The sequence below is a fragment of the Apus apus genome, chromosome 7, assembly GCF_020740795.1.
Source record: "Apus apus isolate bApuApu2 chromosome 7, bApuApu2.pri.cur, whole genome shotgun sequence".
In the NCBI taxonomy this organism is placed as follows: domain Eukaryota; kingdom Metazoa; phylum Chordata; class Aves; order Apodiformes; family Apodidae; genus Apus; species Apus apus.
This window is the reverse complement of record NC_067288.1, coordinates 6,726,186-6,751,689: the sequence shown is the minus strand read 5'-3', so window position 1 is coordinate 6,751,689 and position 25,504 is coordinate 6,726,186. Positions and strand designations below refer to the sequence as shown.

The 25,504-nt window shown below is 40.1% G+C and overlaps 1 protein-coding gene across 5 annotated transcripts in view; it reads right to left on the bottom strand.

Annotated features, from left to right (window-relative positions):
* MTA1 (metastasis associated 1) overlaps positions 1 to 25,504 on the bottom strand; it is a 240,216-nt gene that overhangs the window by 7,641 nt on the left and 207,071 nt on the right. For 2 of the 5 annotated variants that reach the window (XM_051625266.1, XM_051625265.1), the window contains 7 exons: positions 18,597 to 18,712; positions 17,568 to 17,719; positions 15,700 to 15,889; positions 15,212 to 15,301; positions 13,283 to 13,435; positions 12,551 to 12,586; positions 1,167 to 1,198 (listed from right to left, as the gene is read on the bottom strand). In XM_051625266.1, the coding sequence (XP_051481226.1) occupies positions 1,167 to 1,198; positions 12,551 to 12,586; positions 13,283 to 13,435; positions 15,212 to 15,301; positions 15,700 to 15,889; positions 17,568 to 17,719; positions 18,597 to 18,712 (769 nt within the window). Of the gene's footprint in view, positions 1 to 1,166; positions 6,285 to 12,550; positions 12,587 to 13,282; positions 13,436 to 15,211; positions 15,302 to 15,699; positions 15,890 to 17,567; positions 17,720 to 18,596; positions 18,713 to 25,504 lie in introns of those variants that run through there. The other 3 variants (XM_051625268.1, XM_051625267.1, XM_051625269.1) reach the window with 3 other exon arrangements.

The following is a 25,504-nucleotide window of genomic DNA, read 5'->3' as shown; positions in this document are numbered from 1 at the left end:
TTCAAATGGTGCATCCTGAAAAGCAGATCTTTAATTTTCCGTTCAGTAGCACACTTTATCAAGCAACCAGAAATTAAGGCAGTTCGGGGTTTTCACCCTAAAACATCTAAAAAGTGTTAGGTCATCACAGATTTCCCCCACTGCACTGAGTTGGTTGATTCAGCAGACACAAACAAGTAGCCAGTCTCCTCAGTGACAAGAAATGAAGCTGAATTCAAGGAGGAATACAATTTACCACTTCATGTCAGATGCTCTAGGAACAAACCAAATGAATGCTTCCTTATTACAAGCAGACTAGCATGCTTAAGTTATAGCCTACCCTCATGATCCTGCACACTGTCCAAGAGCATTATTAGATTTAATAATGCTTGTGATCACCATTCAGGGACCATCACTCATACCTGCTGCTGACTGACCCTCGCCAGAGTGACTCTCCTGACACTAACATCTCATGGCAGTTCACCTAATGAGGTAAGCTCCACTTTATCAACACCAGATCATCTTTTTTTTGGGGAAAAAAAAAAAGACTTCTGCTTGAGCTTCTCTCCCCTAAGCCACATGTGATGCACAGCCCTTGTGCTGGGCCCTTCACAGAGGTGAACTTCATGAGAAAGCATTTTGCCAGAGACGCATCAGACTGGCTAGTTGCTTCTGTCCTTTGATAAAACTCAGCATAATGGATGAAAGACTAGCAATCATTTTTACTCAAAAACCTCCCCTCCCCCAAAACCATAAAACCCAAGCATCCTCAGCATACAACTTGCACACCAACTTCCCCAAAAAATAAACTGTTATCCAACCAAACCCTTCCATCATTTAAACCTTCCTCCTCCAGTGAAACATGTTCTACCTAGAAACACATCCCAGAACTTTGCTATAAACAGCCACTCAGTTTCTGTATGAGCAGAAACAAAATGTTCCATTCAAAATAGAATCTCATTTATATCTATAAAGAGACAGATTGGAGGTTTAAATTGTATTTAACCACTTCAACACTTCATATGCCCCAAAATAATAATTTTGTTAAAACTTTTCAACTACTTGGGAAGTGTGACTAGCTGCAAACAGCAAAGACGGACGTGAAACACTAGGGTTTAATGGGGTGTTCTATCTAGTGTGGGTTAATAACTCTTTTCCCTGTTTTGGTTAAATGAACATTCTCTTACCATTTGTCTGGTTTGTCCGTGGTTAGGCAGACCTAACAAACAGGAAAGAGAATAGAGCTGGTAAGACCATTGCTTTTCCAAGACAGAAAAAAAGTACAAAGTCAAAACACACGCAGCTATGATTGCAACTGTGTTGTTTTGCTAAAACAAGAGTTGTCTACCAAACTAACTTCTCCCCTCCTTGAAAGGTAGCTGAGAAAAGAGCTTCCTTCACAACGTGAGTTGAAGAGCAGAGTCCACATGTTTAAAACACGTCCTGTTTGCTCAGTCTGTTCTCCATTTACTCACACTTTTCTTCAACCTACTGCTAAAAGTAAAACTCCTCATTCAGATCTGAGGTTTTCCTCAAGGCTTGGGAAAAACCTGCTGTTTTGGAGGAATTTACTGACATCAAGAAGGAGCATGTGGAAGGTATTATATACTATTGAGACAGAAACAAATAAAATCTTTCCTTTCATCCTTGGATCTCCAGGGAACTCTTCAGCTCCAACATTAGTTACAAGCTGCTAGCAAACACTGTACCTGCAGAACCTACCACAAGTTGATGCTTCCATAGGTGCAGCTCCATCAGTCACAGAGCACAGTGACTCCAGCTATCACACAAAGCCCCTCTCCAGTAACACAAACAGCACTCTAAAGCACTGAGCACAATAGCTCGATTCTACTAGCTTATTTCTATACTATTGGATACCCCACCATGCTGCCACAGCATGGGTACTGAACTGTACTTTACATGTATGAGACCTTGCAGGACACAAAGGCCTTACGATGCAAGAGAATGACATGCTCCCACAAGGCAGCAAGATCCAGCACAGAATGGACTGGGAGACCTAATAAACCTTTTTGTTAGCACCTTTGAGTTTTCTAAGATGCATGCTCCCAGAAACCACCGTTCCATTAACATCAGTGCACCAAACCATCCTTCTCAGCTCCTCTTGGCTGAGAACCAAAACATCAGTACATCAAATCCAACAGGTACCAAATCCAACAGGGCAGGCATCAGCAAATGCTGTTGCTGGCTACAGAATCATCAGTATGAATTCTGCTTCCATATTTATAGAAAGCTTCCCAGCTTGACTTTTGAAACTTCCCATTGCCAGTGAGTCAAGCTGGGATGAAACAGCAAAACTTATCGAGAATCCTGCAAGAATGGACTTTTACAGCTCTGTAACTCCCAAAAGATTCCTTGAGATTCTCCTTGGTAAAACCAAACACAAGGTACTCACAGATATGCCAGGAAATACATGGCACAGCAAAGTATTAGGAGGGAAGAAGGCAAAATGGGGACAATTTCTGAGCCCTGAGTATCATGCCAGCACATTAAAATCAACAGCTTCTACCAAGTGTATTTTCCATTCTGCGTAGGTGTATGCTGTTAGCTGCTTCAAACATGAAGACACATAGTTTCAATTTTTGCAGCATTTTTGTGCCTAAATCTCCACAGAGATTAAGAAATGGCTGCCAGGAAGATTCCCATCAAATATGTGGGACAGATGTACTAGGCTCCAAGCAAGAAGACCAGTAACAACCTTTGGACGCTCACAAAGGCAACGTAGGCGCCAGATAATCACCCCTTTTTCAGGGGAGCAGCAATCATATCCAAAACACAGCTGTGAGCAGCTGTTTGAGATGGATGGACAAAGAGCTCCACGGATGCTGAGAAACAGCACAGCCAGCAGGATGCAACCTGAATCTGGTGGCTTCAGAGCTAAGCTCTAGCACTTGTCTTTTCTTCCTCTTTCTGTAACAGAAAGATATTATTTTCTCCATTCACAGGAGTTCGGAGAGATGTAAATCAACTGACGCTAATCCCTGGATTGAAGCCACACATTTCATTTGATCCACACTCCAGATCAGCTCTTTTCTTGTGTGAAGAACATTCTTGATGCCAGAAAAGACTGGCCTGCAGAAGCAGTTGATTATGGCTGCTGCAAAGACTATTGCTGGCTATACAACAAACAACAAAGAGTGCTTGCTAGTCCTGAGCACCAGAACTAACCCAGAATATTCTACAGTGAGAAGAGATGTTGAGGCTGACAAAAACTTGAGTGAAGGCTGAGCAGAACTACCTACTCTGAGCCCCAAAACTTCAGAGCCCTCAAAAAGCAAAAGAACCAGTGATTACAACAGGGACACATCTCACCCCTAAGCTGTAACTTCTAGGACAAAGATGCCAATGCAACTTTTTGCTCCAGTAAAATAGGACACAAAGGTACAATTTCAGTACAATTTATTCTCTTGCTATCACAATAATAAGGTTATCAATTAGCATATCAATTTTAGTTACCTGTGAATTTTCCCTTTAGTCACACTTTGATAACTGGAGTTTGAAAGAATAAATACCAAACCAGACACTAAATAGACTACCTTGATTTGCAATTAAAAACACACTGAAAACATATGCAGCTGAAGCACTGCTACTAAATGTGCAACTTTGACCCGCTGTGGCCAAAGAGATGCAGAGAGACAGTGTAACATCTGTAACCCCCAGCAGAACAGCTGTCAAGTCAACATCATCCATCTGTACAGAGAACAGTGGATTCTCACCCTCAAGTTTTTGGTGGCTTGTGTGCAAGAGATGAGGTCTGCAAGACAGGCAGCCCTAAGAACTAACCCAATCCTCTGTCTCTGGGTGAGGAGTGGTAGAGACAGCTAACTGACCACATGGAACTTGGTCCTCCCTGAGGTGCTTGCTCCATTTTCACAGATCTAAGGTCTGAGAGAGACTTCTCTCACACTTGCATCCACTAGCACTTTATGAAAGCAGGACAGCATTTGAATATAAACCAGAAGCAAAATCCAACAGGGTTCTGGCAGCTCCTCTACAGGAAAAAAAAACAACAACCTTGTATTTAACTTAATTTCATGGAGGAATGTCTAGAGAAGCCACAAGGTAGAAAGTGTGAATATTCCCTCCAATGACATCCAAGGTCCAACTGCTTGAATTTAAATAGCTCCATGTACATAGAAACAACACTAAACTCATCCAAATAAGGCCAAAAAAACTCCAACAAAAAAGATGACCAAACCTCTAAAACCACAAAGTGTAAAGGTCTATAAAGATGAATCTAAGCAGACCTTCCACTCTATCCCAGCCAAAGAAATTGAAATATACTCTGAAAACTCAATTATTTTTTTTTCCATAGCACTGAAAAACATCCCAGAGCCCTAGAAAATGTCCTCCCACTCAATACCTTCTACCAAACTCTCCTCTACACACTGAAATAAAGAGAAGTGCCAAGACTAGGTCAGTTGAGGTTTTACCTGCAGATAAGCATAGATGACCTTTGCCACAAACAATTCCACCTTGTTAGTGAAATGGCAATAAAACAACTAATCCCAGTACGGAGACCGACGCCCTCAAAGCACACCTCCACTCAGCACAGCTTAGTGACAAAGATCTCAGAGCTGTTCCTCAAGCACAAGCACTATTACTGAGATTTTGGCTCAAAACCAGTCACAGCAGGTTACTATGCCCTAATGACCCTTTCATTCTTGAAGTATCAAAGCTGCACACTAGATATGTTCATATACGTTCACCCAAAAAAAACACAGGTGGGGAAGGACTATCACAAACAGCAAATAAAGTCTGTTACTTTGTAGCTTGGCTTTGTCTTTTGGGGATGTGGGGGAACCACCTCTCACCCAGCCAACCTGTTTCTTCTCATGTAACCACCTCACTTCACTTGGATCTATCGCTTTCAGTTTTATTTAAAAAAAAAAAGAGAGAATACTCAACCTTTAACTTCCTGCAGCAACTAGAGCTCCCAAGAGCACGCTGTGGGAGTAAGAAATAGTTGGCACCAGCCAACACAGAGTGGAATGGGGGAGTCTGATTTTCCAGTGGGAAGCAAACCCGTACATCTGGTCTCACTGGAAGCCTGAGGGCAGATGTGCATGCTCTTTGCTAATCCAGTCCCATGCCCTTCGAGTCCAGCAAGAGATCCTCAGCATCTGAATTAGCATTCAAAAATTACTCCCACCACTCAAATTTAACCTGTTTTGTTGTGGGTTTCTGCCAACTCCACACAATACAAACCAGCCATACAAAAAAGCTGGAGAGCCTAAACCCTCAGCAGCGTGCCCAATAGACACTCGTGTGCAGGGATATTTTCAGGAAGTTACTACAAGCAAGCACCAACAAGCTGGAGGATAAGCACCAGCCATGGCCACTTTTCTACTTGGGTAGAAATCTTCCAGTACTTGCCTGAACAGAAACACTGTTGCCTGTGTATTTACAGATAATTTCATAGTTTGGCACAAGAAGTGTTTAAAGAGCTGCCCCCAGCACCAAGAAAAATGAGTAGCCCAGCCTCCAGCCACCTGACATAACTTGGAGTTTTAAACTTGTATTTCCTAGAAATTACTAACTCAAATCTTCAGCATATCCATCACACACAAAAACGTGGTATCTTCATCTCATGTTAACATAATAAATGTTTTTTTTCCCTCCTAAACCAATCAGGTTTAACCAAGCAATTAGTCCCAGATGGTGTTTTGTTTTTAACTTCCGTTTACTGAAGAAGTATCATGCAGAACATGCAACATACACTAAGATTCATAAGCATGTCTTGAGTCACAATGAATGCAGAGATCTTCACACACTTTCACAGCCAGCAAGCTTACAACACTAAGAGACACTGCTTTAAAAAACCCATACAATCTTCATGTGTATTTTCCTTTTCCTAGAGTAATTCTCCTCCTAGGATTCCATCCTTCCCAGCAGTAACAAAAACATCAAGAGTACCACATTTGTGAGCAAGCTAAAAAAAAAGTGTAAGAATTCATGCATGAATGAGGCTTGATGAACAAGAATTTCACTTCCAAGTTACTGGTTCACTTGAAGTAGTCTCTGTGAGTTGACATATACACACATAGTCTTTGTAAACAGGAAGGCTTCAGTACCCTTCTCTTTTTTAAACAGCCAAGAGTGTGTTACTGCTGTGAGCAGATTGAGTGTCCACCTCCTAACAAAGGCTAGAAACTCTAAGGAATTGAAGTGCAACAAGCAGAACAAAGCTTAAATTGTATCAAACACGACCTACACTAACATTTTATTAAATTCTGTTGTACACAAAAACAATGTTAAAATTGCAATTTACTTACCTAAGTAAGTTCCTACCAAGATTGGCAAAGAAAAAGGAAAAAAAAGATTTAAAGTTTAAAAAAGGAAAGATTCACACAGTTCAGAATACAATAGCCCAACCCCATGCAACAAATACAGAAACACAGACTGGTTTGGTTGTAATGAAACACAGAAGTGATCACAGATCTCTGTTGGACAGATAAACCCAAGACAACATTGAACACTAACTACAAATGAGAGATTCCACAAAGAAGAGCTGTAATTTTGCATTAGTGGTTCATTACCCACCTCCTTTCACTAACCCCATTAATCTTGTGTTTGGACAGTACTTCCTAAAATGCTTGGTCTGACAGTTCACATTAAGTTGCTCCACATCTCAGAGGTATGTTTGTTCATGCAAACCTGTGCGTTCTGCTATAAGTACCTCAAGGACCCTACTAATACATTCTGAGCAGTGACATCCAACTATGATGAGTTAGTAGCAACCCTTGGACAAGTATGTTGAGAAGGCAGAGACGTAATCTGTCTTGGTGTGGGGTGAATCGATACCCTCCATCTGCAACCCTGAAAGAGCACCAGGGTAATTCTGTCTGGCTGAAACACACCAAGTGGTTAAAAACAGATGTGACAAAACCATGCACCTCACTGCTTTAGGATTTGCTGACCTGAGCTATGTAAACTAGAAACCTCTGAATTATTCACTGTTCCTAAAATTGGGAGTATTGCACATCATATACATATATATATGTGTGTGTGTAGACATATGTGTATCACACAGTGATTCCACTCAATTACAAATTCAGGCTTTGTAGTATTAGTACAATTCTGCTCTTGCATTTTTATGCATCCATTTCCTCTCATATTAATTATGCCTGTTTCCTACCATTGCCTCCCATATGCACTCTCATTCAGACCAACATTTACATCTTACTCCATGTCATCCCTCAAATGAAATGGTTTACACTAGCTGGTTCATAAAGCATAATGCTCATCTCCTGATTTAATTTCCAGATCTTTCTCCCTAACACTAAAAGAAACTAATCACAGTATCATGGCTAAGCTGAAGGCAAGTGAAAAATGTTTCACTTAACATCAGAATACAAAATCCTAAGTACAATTCTCAAAAATAAGATGTACTTTTGGCATATAATCTAAAGTAAGAAGTTGCACAGGCACACAGCTCCTGGGGTCTCCAAAAAAACATTTCAAGCAACTTGTCATTCTTCCCAGCTGTGCTGCTGCTGGCAAGAAATAGCCATTCCTTTATGAAGCACTGAACATTTTCTCTCTTGATACTAGTCAGAATTACTCTGGTCTGGATATCAATAGCTAAAGCCAGGAGTTTTCCCCAGTACCCCATGGAGCACATTAATCATTGAAGGACCAATACTCCCTGCTGTTTGTAGTCATTCCTGGATGGGCAGATTTCCTTCAGCTGGTTACCCTCTACTTAGGAAGGGCAGCCAGGGGCCACTGCTGATAAAGGCAGAATTTTAATGCAATTCATGCATACAGGTAAGTCCAAATTCTCGACAAGATCCAAGTTAGCCAGAAAAAACTTTTGAGATAATCACCTCCATAGCTGATGCTGGAGAATTTCCACATATTCTCAACTGGATAAATGTTTATTTAATCAAGAACAGTATTTTCACTTTCATGATCATCTCTTAATAATTAAACTAATGCCATGGTAGGCTGATGAATAGTTCTAGTTCTAGGATTTCATTCACGTTTCCCCATAAGGAGGTAAGAAACTATGAACCTGAACACATTAAACTAGATCAACATTCCATTTTGGTTTAGAAATCCCCAGCAGCAGAAGCAAGGTATTGCAACAGTTAATTAACCTCACTCAAAAATCTGCAGCTTGTTTCCAGCCAAAGTTTTTCTGCTGTACCTTCTGGCTACTGCAGCTCATTATTCCATTCCCAGCTAGACTAAAAAGCCCTCTATTATTAGACTTCTGCTGCTCCTGTCAGCAAAGACAAACATCTACAACTTCCACTTTGATAAAAGCATTTTCCATTATACAATGTGCTTTCCAGTCCTTTCACCATTTTCATGGCTCTTCTATAAACCCTCTCCAATTTTCAGCATTTGATCCACTACCACTATATCAGTGCAAGTTTGTTGCCAGGAAAAGCCTTCCCTTTATTTCAGCTACTCATTCATGTTCTCTCCCTTTCTGCCAACTTTAGAGCGCATGTGATGACCCTGAAAAACAAATTTGATTAGATGAAAGCTAACATGGTATAAAAGAGAGGGGGAAAAGTAATCTAACAATGCTTCCTCCTCTTCCCCAGTAGGAATTTGCATAGACAAGTATCACACAGACCCTATACTGGATAGCTGTAAGGAGAAAAATAAACAGGGTCCAGGATGTAAAATATTACCTGTATATTTCTAGAGGAAGTTTCATGGCAGATCTTGTTAACCAAGCTCCAGAGTGTTAGTGAAAAAGCAATAAACTAATACATTTTTAACATCTCACTGTATTCTACAGCTTATGGGACTCCATGTGCTTTTCATGCTTCAAAAATAGGAATCTGCAGGAGTTTGTCCATGCTAACCTAATGCTGAAGGAGGGCTGGGAAGACCACTGTATGCATAATCATGCCTCCAATGCAATGAAAATGAAAAGAGGAAAGCAAAACAGATTATAGGACTACACCCTTCTTATGAAATAGAATGGAGAGAGAAGAGAGAGACAAGATTAAGAATATTTTCATGTTCTTGGAATTCAAGCACCAAACTCTAGGTGCCTGGCCAGACTAATCATATTCAAAACCCGAAAAAGCTCAGCTCTCCAGGGTTAAGAAGGGATGATTCAGAAAAAGGAAAGTTAAAGATACCCAACTGGAGTTACAGTAGAAAGAGAAAAAGCAAAAAAATTAATAAAAAATTGCAAAGGAAAAGCTGAAGTACTCTTATAAAGTGTTCAGCATAAGTAGTTTTAACTAGCTCTGGCTGCAACCAACTAACAAGTCCCCTTTCTTCTTCTTCCCTGATATCTCACCACCAAGGTTCCTCTTTTCCCAGCCTTTCCTTTTTTACCATTACTACCCCTCTCTTCACATAGAGTTCAACCTGACCAACCCTAAGACAGACTAAGTGATTTTCCACCTCCAACCCCTCCACCCTATCACCATTTGGACACTTTTAGGAATGGTGTTTCTATTTACACAGGAATGTCCATCAAGATTCTTCACTAATTAACTTTTCTGAGGGCTGAAATCTGAGCACTGACCACCCATTGTCCTAGACACCAAGGGGTGGAAGACCCTCAGATTAAAATCTCCCAGCAATGCTGTCAGAGGGAATGCCCCAAAAACCTACATGAACAGTTCAACTTTCAGCAATGTTAAAACAGCCTAATTCTAAATGAAGGCAGCAGGTGCCACGGCAACTTAAAAGCCTTAGAAACCTGGCCATCAATATATATATATATATATAAAAATAAACATGGATCTTAATGCTTTCCACTAAGCAAAAATACAAACTGCTACTTGGCCAATTCCCTGCAAAGCAATCTCTTGAATTTATATTGCTTTATGATCTGGCCATGAGGAAGGCCTTACAAACTCATCTCATGCAATCAGCTCAGCAACTAGCCATAATTTACAGCATACATACTTCACCCATGAGTTAGGAAGCAACAGCCCTCCACCAAAAGGCTTCTATCACCAGCTAAAGCCCAACATACTAGTTATCCACTGTCATGTATCAGAGACTTTGACACTGTGACCTGTACAAACCATAAGATATCTTCCATATGCTACAGACAAAGCACGTCAGCAGGAAGCAAAAAAAAATTCTGGATAATTCATATAACATTGAAATAAGTTAACATCCCCCTGAAAACGTATCTCAATATAAGTGAGGAAAGTCTCTTCCTGCACCTTAACTTTTGCACAAATAGTATTTTAAAGCTCTCTGAGCAGTTGCCTTAACACCAGCTTTCTTTTACAGGACTACAATGTCCTAACCCAGCCAATGTGCCACCACATATCACTAAGGGGAGAGGAACAACAAAAACCAAAACAAAACCCCATGATTTCCCATAGTATCTATAGGAGCTACGTAAATGAAGAATCTGCCTGGTTATAAGAATTCAGTTTTACTCTCATTAATAGTTTTCTTCTATTTTGGTCAGTTACAATCCAAAAATCAGTCATTCTGGATGTATGAGTTTATTTCAGTCCTTTTATACTAACTTATTGGCTCCCAAATTCTGGTCACATGGCTTCACCACTCTGCTGCTATTTACTCCTTCTTCACAACAGTTCCATCTTGTGCTCTTCCTCTCCTCTGACTTCCTGCTCTCCCTTCCCACCAGCAGCCCCCTAAACTAATAAGCCTGTATGGCTCCATCCAGGGCCAAGGGAAGTCTCAGCACCACGTTGCCACTGCTGGCACAGTACAGGAAACTGGCAGTAGCCATGCCCAGAGCCAACAAAGCTTACCAGATCACACGCAAGGCAACTGGGAACCAGTGCTAAGTGGCACTGGCACACAAACAAGCTCCAGGCCAGAAACAGCTCCACCAAACTTCTGTTTCCTTGTGCTCAGCAGATGTTCATCCAAGTTCTTTAAATCTTGCTTCTCTTGCAGGTGGTTCCCTTCCCTCTCTGTCTCAGCAAAGATTCCAGCAACCCAGGGTTAGAAAATATTCCAGATGTCGAAATTGCAGCATGACAAGTATTTTCCATTCATAAATAAATCTCAACCAACGAGTTTAAGCTGAACTGCTCACAAGAATATCCAGTTAACACTCACTATCCCAGCAGGTGAACCGATTCTGGGACTGATTTGTACTCTGCTACCTAGTAGTTATAGGAACAAGGACTATGCCAAGTATTTCAGTGGCTGGCTGAGAACAGAGTGAGCAGATAAAGCAGCAAAGTACTTGGTGGGAGCCAGCTCCTGCACAACTACAGACGTTTGCTTCAGAGAAACACATTCTGAGCAGTGTGAACAGGTATTTGACCAAAATCTTCTTTTTGCAAAGTGTTACAGCAACAGCTATGACTGAAATGAATCTAATCACATAAGTGCACCAGCAGACAGGTATTTTAAAACACTAGAACAAGAATATTCCATTTCCAGTAAGTAAATAGACTCAGGTTATCAAACCCAGCACTCTAAGCAGAGAGAGCCTGAAGGCCACAACATCTCAGAGCTTCAGAAGTGTCTCAACTGCTGAGTGGCTCAATAGTTCCCTTGCTGATGAGGACTTTCAGCAGGGAGCAGCAGGCAGGTTATCACTAGCAGCTGTGGAAATTCAGTGAGCTACTCCACATCCCTCATTATTGAGCAAAGCTTCCCAGGAAGCCAAACTGACCCCAGGCAGCAGGGTGTTGTTATTCTTCTCAAAGCACCAAACTTACAAAGCACATTAAAAACTCAGCAACACAAGATCAAGGTGTAAATTCTTAAAGAGAGCAAGACAGTAGAACAATCACCGTCTTCATTCTTACTGTATTCTCCACATGCACTTATATATGCATGCATGTGAATAAATATTGATAACAGTCATCCACTGCATCAGCCATTAACCACAAAGCTTAACATCAGGGCATGCAGTGTGGGCCACTTCATGGTAACACGTAGGCTTAACCTTGTGCTTGCCTGTCTCACAATGACATTTGTATATCCTAACTATTCAAAATTGGTCTGTTGTACTGAATTTGTTTAAGTGACATCTTATGTATGTTTCCTGCATTATCACAAACTAAAGCTTCTGAGGTTTATTCATTAGTCAGAACAGATTAATTTTTGAAATTTTGAAAACCATTTCTACTGCAAGTAGAGAACATGCAGACAGTCTCTCACTGGTGAGACTGTCCACACACTGTGGAAAATATAAAGGCTTGGACTTGGAATTCAGTGTGAATACTGTCTTCTATTTCTTTGGGTCGATGTGAATTCAAAGTCATTCAGGACACTTGAAACTTGGATTTCAAACAGTGAGGCAACACCTAGTTTCAAACCAACCATCACAGCTTTCAGCAGTTTCACAAAGCTGCTAGAAAACTGTTCTCTCAACTTGAGGAATTAGTAATCAATTCTGAGCATTTCACTTCATGTCTTCAGTACGGCTGTACGACTTGTCATCAGCATGTGAAAAGCCTGGAAGGTGAGCAGCATGACCATGGGTGGAAATGGTTACCCAAGGAACACTTAGACATCAACAGAGAAGGTGCACACAGACTCATTAGCCACAAAGCACAGACAAGCCAGCAGATGAAACTAAAAATCACTCTCCTAGCATAAGCTGAGCGCAGCTTCAAGGTCTTACCCCTGCTAGGCATCAACAGGCGCTTCTTCATGTTGCCTGATAGAGCACAAGTGAACAGAAAAGAGAAAAACATCACATCAGCAACCTGAACAGCAGCAGTTTAAAAAGTTCTTAATCTTAAAACACAAATAATAAGATATTAAGTGTTTGTAACTATATTTTAGATAAGCCACATGTAAAGTTAAAATCAAAGGTAAAAAAAGGTAAAAAAAATAAGAAAGATTCTCTGTATCTCCCTCCCTGCTCAGAGTTACCATGAAACCAACTATTCCTTTCCCCTGTTAAGGAGAGCTACCCTCCATGCTCTCACTCTCATTAAGACCATTTGAAAGCCACCTGGGAACTACACAGCTACTACCTACAAATTAAAAAGCTGTAAACCTCCAAAGAAAAAAGAAACATGACTGGAGAAAGCTATTAAGGTTTTCCTCATTGTACTCGTTTAAAAATTGAAGGGAAGTTTCTCCTTCACTATCCCACTTGCAAGACAGAGTTCCACTTGCACAGCAGCTTTATGTGCATGCAACACCCAGGCAGAACACATCACGTGTCTCACCCAGGAGGAGAAACAGGACAAGTGACTTTTAAAAAAGGAAAAAATTAACTTCCTTCAAGAATAGGAAACTTGGAATTTATATATAGAACTATAGTTTCAAATAATCTTCTTATATACCAAAAGGACAGAAGAAAAAGCCTATATAGACTATATACATTTTGCAGAAAAATATTTACCATCCATTCCATTGTGTTGTTCATAACTTCTTTTTCCCAGGATAGTTGGGGACCCATTATTAATGACAGGTGTAAACTTAGCAGGAGTCAGATTGTTGAGAGAACTGGACAAGCTCTTTGCAGGATCTGGTTTCGGAGGACACGGATGAGACTCTGTTGTAAAACAGCAAGGTGGGGGTTTTTATTAGTGGTGATACCAGAATTATACATCTGAAAACAACCTGCAAACTTCCAAGGTGAACAAGTGTACCTCCCCTTATATACAAACTAGCTCAGTCAATAGTTTTGACTGGAGATTGCTATTTACAGAAATCATTTAAAGCATATTTAGGAATCCACCTCTACTAAAGATGTTAAAACCAATGTCATAATATCATATCATCCTAAATTAAGAGCTAATAACAAAAGCATTTTGTATCTATTTCCAAAACACTATTCTCTGACAATTTGGGATAACTTCAGAGGTGCTCTATATAAAAGCCATCTTTGAGCAGCCATGCAACACCCCTAAACTCTGGGGAAATTTTGACTTTTCCAATTTTGCAAGGTTTGTAAAAATTCAACTGGCCAAACAAGTAAGGATTCAAAGCACCACCATAAAGAACACTCAAGAGTCTGATTTCAAACTTTTGGCCACAGTGCAGATCAAGCACACCCTGTAGAGAAAGTTACAAGCAACAGCAAATGGAAGCTGCTCACAGCCCCAACAGCCAAGTAACATATAACTTAAAGCACACTGAGCACAACAACTCCAAAAATACATTCTCACCAGTTCATCAGCCTCCCTCCCTTTCTTTCATTCCCTTCTTCCAGCTCAACAGTCAAATGGAGACCCTGACACAGCACTAATGAAATCTCAAAAACCACTGCTACATTCTGTAAAAGTATTAAAAGCAGAATTTTATTCACCAGTAAATCTTCTCCCTTTACTGGCTTTATTTGGTTGCACTATACATATCGAAAGGTTTCTCAGACTGTGTGCCTCATTAGTATACAGCAGAAGTACAACACTCCACACAGAAGCAGTAAATATTTAATAAACCCTAAGCCTTGCAATATTTCATCAACAAAAATGTTCAAAGAAACAAAATCAACTCCTCTCAGAGTAAAAAGGCAATCAGTTTCCTTGTTAATCTGGAAGCCTGCAAAGTACCACTTGTCCAACCAAGCTTTCTGTGGTAAGACTCACATTTGCCTACTGTAATAACCTGAGACATGTCTCCAGGGTATCTCTAGCAACCAGCAATGCTAGGGAAAATAATTTTGCATTCATTTGGAGTCAGAATTGGTGTGTCTCATAGCTGGCCTCTTCCTGGACTAAAATTTACACCAAGGTCCTAAACAGAGCTACTCAGTACTTCCCCACAGATCAGCTGGTGAGGTCCAATACCTCACAAAAAACATGTGTGTGTGTATGAAACAAAACCAAAACCACAAACCAAACCCAAATAATTCAAATATAGTCTCCTTGTCTAGCTCCAGCACAGAACAGCCAGCAACTGATTCACAAGCCATGGGACACAGCACTGTCCTAAACCCAAGAGGCTTCTTGGAGGACCTGAGTGTAACAACTATCACCAGAAAGCCCAAGAAGTTTAACAGTGGACCAATTGTTCTCAAAACATTAGGTGCAGATGGTAACTTGTCTCCACATGCATTGATGGCCAGAGCAAACACATCCCTCCCTTCACTTGAAAAAGCTTCTGATACAGCTCTGTGAGCCCAGGATGGACTGCTGAGCCACTAGGGCTGTCACACGAAGTAGGAAAGGGAAAACGGACAAGTCAACGGGAAGATTCTCATGTTTGAATCCAGAGCCAGCATCAAAATGCAGAACCAAATTGAAAAAGGAGTGTTTAGCAGAATTAGCTAGGGTTTTTTGTTTGGTATTGGGTTTTTGTGTTTGGTGGTGTTGGGCTTTTTTAATACCTAAATACCGGAGCACTGCTTCTAAAGGCTTTCGAACCACCTGCTTTAATAGCAATGGGTTTTCTGATGCCTCAGGTAAACGTGCTGTGCCTGTAAAACAAAGAAAAATATTTAGAGGGGAAAAAAGACATTGAGATATTATAGCAAAACTAAATTAATTAAACTCAAGTGTCCTGAAAGAGCTTTCCAATCCAAAGGAATTTCACAGGTTGCAAGCATGTCTTGGCAACGGGACACAAACACAGAATGCAAAAAGTAAGAGCAAACATGAATATTTTAAAACAGGAAAGCTCAAAGTTATTTGTCTAGCCTGCAGTCAGTCAGAACACCCTATAAGTACAGCTAGATTCAGTGAAACCACTAGCTACAGGCGAGACAGCATTGCAGGAAGATGCAAACTCGACTGGAAAGGTTTCTAATCCAACTTGATTAGAAAGGAATCTCCAAGGGCTCCTTTGCAAGATGGTCCCAGCTGCATCCCCACTCACACTCTGCTTTGATTGCTGCGCTGTTAATGGGCAGGTAGGGGTGTCTGGCAGCGTGCCAGGGGCGCAGGATGTCTCGGCATAAACGTCTGGCAATTCTTGTCAGTTTTGTTGTATGGAGATAGAAAGCCTGTCGTGTCTTCATAGCAAACTTGGGACTCCCACTGTTCCGGACTGGCACACCATGAGGACTCTAGAAAAGACAGAAAAACAAATGTGGTTTCTAAAAAGTAATTACCAGAAAGCACGGTTTAAAAGAAGGGAAAGAATGTGGTATAAAATAACTTTCAACTACTGATGTACAGACATGAGGGCAGAAACAGTATTACAGATGAAAGTATTTTCAGCCCAGCTATTCCCCATTTCTCGAATCTTACCCATCAACACTTGGAATTTTCTTCCAAAATATCTTAAAGGATAAAAACAATGAACGTAAACTTTTTCTCTTCACAGGGAAGTACTTATTTTTGTGCTGTCCCAAGTTTTAAAGCAGGAATCCAAGAGCCAGATCTAAAGAACTTACCTGATGCTATCACATGTTTAAAGTACTTACAAAGCCAACAGAAATTTAAACTTTGGGTGCCTAGAGTTGCTCTGGATATACAGTGCAAACTCCTTGTAAAAAACAATTGTATGAGGGAGATAAAAATCAGAAAGCAGCTGTATAGCTAAAATATATATCAGAAACTTCTCAAAGCAAACTTACAACATGCAAGAATGTTTTTGTCTCAAAGTTCCAAAGTTGTTTTAATTCTTATTCTGAACTTAACGAATTCATTTACAGAGCTGTCAAATATTCCCTGCATGTAATAAAGAATAATACTGAAAGATTTATCTACAACAGAGAGAAAAAGTAGCATTTCTTCATGAAAAGCAACTAAATCAACCAATAAAATAATGAAAGTAGTACCTTGTTATCTCAAACCTGCCCACAGATGCAAAATAGGAGGACATTTCAGCTTGGGGAGAATGAGGTTTTCCCCTTTCTGACTATTTACATCTTTTTAAATTAACAAATAAGAGGTATAAGGTAGATAAAATCTGGCAGTTATCTCAGCAATTAGGTAGCTACAGAGGCAAACAGAAGTCTGGAAAGGACAGATGTAAAATAAAAGAAAAACAGAAAGGGAATGATAGCAAAGACTAAGAGAAGAAAAAATTAATCTACAACTGAAGTTCAGTGTGCAGTATCCTTCTGTGTGATGCAGCTACTTTCTCCAATCAGCTCAGTGTATGATGCTTCCAGACTGAACTCAAAAAAATTCCAATAAATCTGTTTTTTACAAAAAAGGGAAAAAATAATAATAAACAAAAGCAGCTCATACAATGCTAACCCAAACCTATCCAAAAGGAAGGAGGATTAATTTAAGAAAATAGGATGAAGCAGAAAAACAAGATAAGGGATCTTTGAAAAGCCACTAGCTATTTGAGCTATCTAATTTTGAATGTGCCTTGGGAAAGGGAACAGGTTTCAGGAAACAACAAATCCCCTTATGAAAAAAAAAAAAAAGGGTCCTCTTCCCCCTACAGCAAAAATAATGGAAACTGAATACCAGAAACACTGACTGCTATTTCAGTTTTTCCATCTTCATTAAGTTATCCCATGCGTTTGATGGCTAGTTTGCTAAACAAATAATGTTGGTTTTTGTTGTTTTTTTTTTCTCAGGGGAGTACTTGGCAACAAATTGCTTACAGTCAAAGTTGACGTGCCAGCTTTTGCAAGACATGAAATACCAAACCTGAGGACAACAATGGGGGCTGAAGGCATTTGTTTTGTTGTTAAATATTTAAGAACAGTGAGAACAGTTAGATACCCTGACACGTAGCTTTCCAGGCAAGAGCACTGAGCAGTCTGCTTTACAGATACCTACCAAATTATTGCGGTTTGGTCCTGGTCTCTCCCCATCTAACCGTGTTGGCATTTTCAAGCCACCGTATTTCTTCCAGTAGGTCCAACAGGATGCACAGAGGCGACACTGCATGTTAGGGGGACCCCAAGAATACCACTGGTAAGACTGTGTGGCTAGAGATAACAAAGGTGGAAATTATATATATCCTTAAACAGGATCACTTTTCAGAGCTTACACTCTTTAGAACCATCACAAAAGAAAACCATCACAAAAGAAAACCCCCACAAAGACAGTGCAAAGCTCAAACAGACCTTAGAAACCTGACGATGGCTTCACTGTCACCCCACTGTTAAATGTACTTGGGATTTCAGCAGAAATAATTACACATCTAAAATCCATTTAAAATGTGAAGAGAAAAAATGACTAGTAGGATGGGAAAATTCCCTGCTAATGAAACTGAAAGCTCTTATTTTGCAAGACTGGTAGACAACAACTTCTGCAGAGCATGGGAGAGGGAGGGGAGATTGTCTTCAGGAACTCCCTATACATTAATTTTACAACTAAAGAATGTAAGATAAATCTATGACTCGAATTCTCACACATTCCTACACGTGAGCATCTTTAAAGGATCCCCATAAAGTAGGACAAGTATTAGAACTCAGTATATTTATACCTGCCAGCAGATCAAATACAAAGACATTACATATTTTGAAATGTACTAAACTACTATTTAAAAATTGTCAACTACACACCTTGGTGATGAAAGCTTTTGCTCAATAGTTACTTACAATTACACAGGCCACTTGCTAACTCTCCCTTGAAGTATTTAGTAATTACATTTACTAATGTAACACCAGTAACTCCAAAAAAAAAAACCAAACAACCAACCCACAACAAAACTTTACTTAAATGCTGGTATGTCAAATTCTGTCCTCCCACCCTTCCAAAGCCTTCTCTCCCACCCCCCACCACAACAGAGATTTTACATGAACTGTTTGCAGCACAGCACTCACACTCTGAGCACAGCTGCCACACTGGCATGTCACTTACTGTAACAGCTTTCACAGGCCCGTCCTGCTGCCGCGTTCTGTGCCTGTACTCCAGTACCATTTACCACTCCTGGTTTGACATTATTTACATTGATCTGGTTGGGGTTTGGCTTGTTACTTAAAACAGAAAGCAAAAAAGGAGGACAAACATTAATTGAGGCATGCAATTTCCTATGTGTTTTCAAACAAATACGGCCCCAAATATTTGAAGATTTACATTTCATTTGCTTCTGGAACAGGCTGTACTTACCAACAACCTATCTTTATTTCCACGTTGTCTTACTGCAAATGTTTGCACCATGTACCCACAATTGGCAGAAGCACACCCAACCTATCAAACAAAATCTTTGGACATGGCATGTGCAGAGTTATTTGAGAATATGAGCCTTCTGGCAAAACTTACTCTGTGGTCTGCACTTCTACTAAAAAGCATTTAGGTTTCTACTAAATGGAAAAAATCTGAAAGCTCAACATCTGCAGAGCAAGAAATGTACTGATGGCTGTCACTAATACATTCTAATAGAAGAATGTCTGAATCACCTCAATTCATTCCTATACTCTCTTAATGTTGACTCAGGGGCAAAAAAAGTCTACTGGCAGGAGCTGAGAATGGAAGGGCAAACAAATCCTTGGCATAGAGAGCAGGATGGAATAGTACCAAATCTCTGCAGAGAAAGAGGTGTCAGGGAGGGAGAAGGAGGCATTCAAACAATCCTTGGGATGGGAGGGAACAAAAAGGACAGAGAAGGGAGATCGCAGGGACAGGACTTCTGGGTGATGGAAGAAGTCACATAAGAAGTTTCAAGAAGAATACAACAGGAGCTTATAAAACACACAAGGACTTCCAGGTGCTGTTAGGAACTCAGCTTACAGAAGCAACAAAACCAAGGCAGCCTTTGGTGCCAACTTCTGAACTGTCATGCCCTCATTTCTCTTACCTGAAGATGGAAGGGAGTGGGCATATTCCTTTTATTTCCAACTAACAAACCTGTGATTTGAAATCCACTTATTTACGGAGAAGTATCTTAAAAATGTCTTTCTGAAAACATGTTTTCTTACACATCAGTTGCACACTGACACAAGAGTCACAGTGATTTCAGTGACACAGAATACTTACTACTTTTCGCCCTGGCTAGTGCTGCAAAAACACCATTGTGGGAATATGGCCAAATTAATTTCTTTCTAATGGGACATCAATATTAGGTTTCACGTTCTCAGCAATGACCCCTGAAATCAAAGGAGTTCCAAGTGACTGAATTTTGAGGACAACTGACCCTTGCATCTCCAGACAAACCCAAATGCTACTGGAAAACTCACACTGCCCTAGAAGCCAGAAGATCATCCTTCTCCTCATCTGAAAATGTCTGATTAGGCACAGAGATACACAGCTCAGTAAAGCTCCACTTCTATAGACAGAGTAGATTTGTCTGTGATTGACCTAGAAGGACCACACAGATGTTGCTTAAGGAGGTAAGAGAGAATTTGCCCAGTGTCAGAAAAAATTCAGATAACATTCTGATGGTTCTTCCCACTGTAAAGTTGAGGGCCTCCCTGCAGAAGAGAAAGCTTAGGAGGCTACAGGGCACTGAAACACTGTTCCTTCAGTGCACTGGGCAGCCTGTATACAGTCCAAAAGAAGCAGAGAAGAGAAAAAAAGGCATACAAAGGCATTTAGATTAACAAGCCTGATTAGGTTTTTTTTTTTTCTTCTTTTGCTTACTAATTTGCCTGGCTCTTACAAAGACTGAAATCTTCCTGGGTGCTTATCAGAATGGCACAAAGTTCAGACACCACAGATGGCAGGAGATCTGCAGACACATCTAACAAAGTGTAAATTGAGAGGGTACATTCATGCTACCCAGCATTTCTTCTGGGATATCACTATAGTAACCTGCTTCAAAAGAGCTTTTGCCAATGATTCACTAGCAAACTCCATGTGCAAACATTACCAAGATGCTGCAAAACAAACAATCCTCACAGATGCACAGTTAAAAGCAGTGTTGCTCAAAGAAAGACTGAAGTAAAGAAAACCAAGGTTTCACTCCAAGTCTTATGGCTCAATATCAGATAGGTTGCTTCCCTTCTATAAGTGTATTTATCCTCTGGAAAATGCAGTAAAGGAGTCTTCAATCCATCAGTAAAGCACACAAAAAGGTTTTGTGGTTTTTTTTGAGCAGCATGCTGAGAAGCCTTGGTGAGTCTGGTTGTAAACAGCGAGTTGAGAAGAAGACTGCACGTGTTGGCATGCACACCTCAAGCACTAAGATCTCATGCAGAGAGGAAGGTGATGGCCTGACTCCCTTGTCCTCCCTACAACTCTTCTCAAACTTGTATTTCAAACACAGGTGAAAGAGATGCATGGGTAAGAGCTGATTACAAAATGGTCAGGCTGGAGCTGTGACAATAATGTCACTTCAGGATTTTGGAACCATACAATTCAAGTAGCTGCAACAAGCAGCAGAAAGCATCCTGCTCCAAAACAGGGTCAAGCTTCACAGTGGCAGTAACAATAAAAGTTAGGCAGCTAATGTCTTCATCATCATATGAGAAGCAAAAAGCTCTTAATTGCTGATGATATGTTAATTAAACTTGTTTGATATCACCAAAGCCTGCTACAGCTATTAAGAATCAGATGAATAACTGGATGAATCATTAGGCAACTAATGGAGCTGAAGTGAAAGATGCAAATAAGGTACTGAGAATACTAATGGTGTGGTAAACTATGTATTCCAGTTCCTACATCAAGAATGGAAGTATTTTAGAAGGGTTTCAACTGTGATGGTGCAGCCAATTATGCTAGAACAGGGATCATGAAACACAGTTTTCTGGGCTGTATTCAGCAGGAGATCAGACTCAACTAAAGGGAAGAAGATGATAAAGCACTTGCAGAAAGAAGGCACTGGAAGCCAGGCATAAGCCCCTGCCCAAAACAACTAACCTGAAGATAACACTAAGCCAAGCAGAACACTGAAATTCCTCCATTATGTGTATGTCCAGCATTTAACCCACAGCACAGTAATACAATTGTAGTTTTTAAAAATAAGGATTAACTAAACACTATCAGTGAATATTCCCTATTATTCAGGAAACTGTAGTGATGCCAGATGAAATTAAACAATTAATAAAGCCTCAGAAATAAGAACAATGTCTAATCCTTTGTAAGGAACATTTATGCCATCTACCCCAAGGCATCTATTACAAGTGTCTGGATTCCTTCTCCAGACAGAGGTGAGTTGTCATTATAGGCTACTGTAAATACCCACTTCTAAAACAGGTCTAATGACTGCTAAACAATGCTTTTTGAAAATGAACTTGCTCAAACAAAGCACTGAAGATTGCCATTTTAACTAGCACAGCTACAAAAGACAAACAGCATTATGTCTTTAAGTTTTCCATGCTGCAATAGATCTCTGCACAATTAAATGGAAGGAAAAAAGTTTTGCTCCTCAAGCAGAGTACAACCCAAAAACAGACAAAGGAATTGTCTTCAGCTTGTTAAGAAGTCACCCCTTGTAGCTATCCAAAGCTTTGATACATTCCTCCAATTCCCTGTTCACTTAAAAAAAGAGACAAGACAGGGAGAAGAATATTTCCCTACTTTACAAGTGCTTGTGAGGCAGCACATGCAGCTTATCAAAGTGCTCTGAGGTTCTCAGATAAAATACTGCAGGTAGAACGTACTAGTTTACATTTACAGATATAAACTTAAAATGTACATTTTACATCAATACATTTTGGAGACTGGAGACTGTAGAGAACACTTCTTTCTTCCCCTTCTGTTCTTACCCCTTCTGCTTTCACTGAGATCAAAGCAAAAGAGAGAAAAGCCACACAGAATTGTGTGTCTCAGCTGTCATGATTTGCAGATGTCCTAATCCCAAAAAGCACCAGCTACACAACCAGGCTGTCATCCAAAAGAAGGAAGTAACTAGTACACACGATGACTGTAAAATTAGCAAAACCAGAATATGACTTCCATAACAGCCTGAAGAATATGTGTGGGTACACACTAGAAGGAGAAAGAGACTGACTACATCTGCACCAAGAAAGGTCTCTGAGCCCCATGTTCATGCTAGTGGATGGGAGGACAAAGCGTGTAAGAAATGGAACCTCTTTGTGCATTCAGGCTTATGCTGCTGCTTTATTTAACAACACTCCCACTGACAGAGAAATGGCTAGAGAAAACAGCTAAAATATTTGTTTCATTTCCTGAATGCAGAATTCAACTGATTTTATACTTTTTCCTTTCCCCAGGAAAGCACATTACTGCTTTTCAACCTAAGGGATGCATTACAAAGCCATGCATGCAAACATCAGGTTCAGTCACATCAACTACAAAATCTGTCCCAAAACCAGAGTTGTTCTTGGAAGGAACACAGAAATGTTTGTCCAATATCTAGGCCAGACATGTTTTTCCAATATCTAGGATGTTGGTTTAGGACTTGATAACCTCACATCAATTACTGTATGGCCCTCCATGCTTCAGTTATCCACATTATAAATTTGGGGCACAGTCTCAATTTAAAAACCACCAACTCTAAAGCTTCATGCAGAGCTGTTATTTTTCACTGTGCAATATGTATGTGACATAAGAAATAACTTTTCAAGACCACTTGTCTTTCTTCTTATTTTCCTCCTCTCTCCTTAGATCTTCCTATTAACATCACACAAACAAACAAGAGCCCCATCAGTGGCAGGAAAATAAAATAAAAAAGATAAAATTATTTGAGTCTGATATCCTCTGGGGTCTCTGCAAACAATTTTACACAAGTTATTGTTAGAATAGGTTTCACTCAAGCAGCTGATATGCTTCTGCATAGGTCTTGTGACAGCCTACATCAAGTAATTTATTTCTGAGGTGACAAGTGGATCATTATGGTTCAAGCCTCAAAAAAGGAATGGGTTCAGTAACATGATAAGGACAAATCACTAAGATTGATAGTTAGTCCCCCTACACTATGTATTGCTATTACAAGTCAATAATATAATCATCTTCCAGGTCACAAGATAACATAGATGCAACACATTCCCTCTTTGCCAGACCTTGCACTGAAACTTGAGTAGAAATAATAATAATAAAATCTTAGAAATCCTTAATTGTTGCCACATTTGGAGGCAGGAACAGCAAAAAAGCAGCAGAAGCATTCATGGGGGATTAAATAAGCCACATTCCCAACTGCTGCTTTTCCTGATGCACTGGAAAGGATACTGAAGGAGGAGGAAAATGACACCCATTTTGTTAATTAAACAATATGTATGTTAAGGTGTCACATTCACAAAACCAACCACGACTGGAAATCAAAGCCAGAGACAAAAATAGCAACCACGTGGGTAGAGACAGAAATATTTTCCTGAAGTAGAGGTAAGTTGCTGATTCGATTCTATTTTCTAGATAGCAACAAGAATTATCTTGCAGAGATACAGTGTCAAGGGATAAGACACCACTCCAGACAGCCATTATCAAGCAAGCACCATACCTTTCAAATGCAAATACATACATTATAATCCAACAGCAACACTACCAGGCTCTCTCATCTGCAATATCCTTTTACATCAGCAGTTTAAATTACATTATTTTTTGCTTTACCAGCTTATCACATTGTGAATTCATGTTTAATTTGGTGTTCAGTGTCCCCTTGCAGAGCAGCACCATCCACAAAAAGCAATACTGTTGAAAAATTGCATAACAAGAAAGATATTTGGTTTCACTCTGAATGTTACACCTAATTTTTTTAGTAAATTCACCTGGGAGATACTGACATCTTTCAAAGCAAAAAAGAAAGGAAGGATCCACTCCTTTCACAATAAATAAGGGACTGTCTTGCAAGCTAAATATGTAAAACTTAGTTTTGCTGTAACAGAATACATGGTAGAAGTTCAGAAACATTTGAAATGAGATACCATAAAAGAGTAAAGGAATTGTCTGGGCTTACAAACATGGAAACATAACTGGGAGTGAAAGCTGAAAAGAGAAAGGACTGGGGAGATTGAAAGTTCCGCACTATAACAAATGTTGACAGGGTTATGCAGAGGAAATGCAAGAGAAGAAACATGTTGCTAATAGCCTATATATACTTATTTTATATGTATTACATATGCTTATATATTACTTATAATGTATATATAAATTGCTGATGCACTTATAATGGAAAAATTATAAAAACACATTGAGTAGTTAATTAGCTACTTGTTTACAACCATGCTGACCTGCTACTAAGCATCCAACTCCCAGTCTGTATAAAAAAAAAAATAGAAGACAAATAGTAGTCACTTCTAGATGGGAACTTTACACAGGATGAAGGAAATGAGCAACAGCATCCTAACCAGGGAAAGCCCTCAGCTGCCTATGGAGGAAATGTCCTGTGTTCCAGCAGTGGAAGGTCAGCATGTGAGAACAGCTTTGTCTATTCCATACTCAAAAGCAGCAGTATAAACCCCCTGGGAGGAGCACTGCTTGGTTCTAGCCAGCTTTGAAACACTGGAGCCACTGTGCTCTCTTGGTTTATCTAGATTTCAGTAAAGTATTTGACACTGTCTCCCACAGCATTCTCATAGATAAACTGAGGAAGTGTGGTCTTGATGATCAGGTAGTGAGGTGGATCATGAACTGGTTGAAAGGAAGAAGTCAGAGAGTTGTGGTCAATGGGACAGAATCTAGCTGGAAGTCTTTGACTAGTGGAGTCCCTCAGGGATTGGTCCTGGGTCTGGTACTATTCAATATTTTCATCAACGACCTGGATGAGGGAACAGAGTGTGCCCTCAGCAAGTTTGCTGATGACACTAAACTGGGAGGAGTGGCTGACACACCAGAAGGCTGTGCTGCCATTCAGTGAGACCTAGATAGGCTGGAGAGTTGGGCAGGGAGAAACTTGATGAAATTCAACAACAGCCAGTGTAGTGTCTTGCATC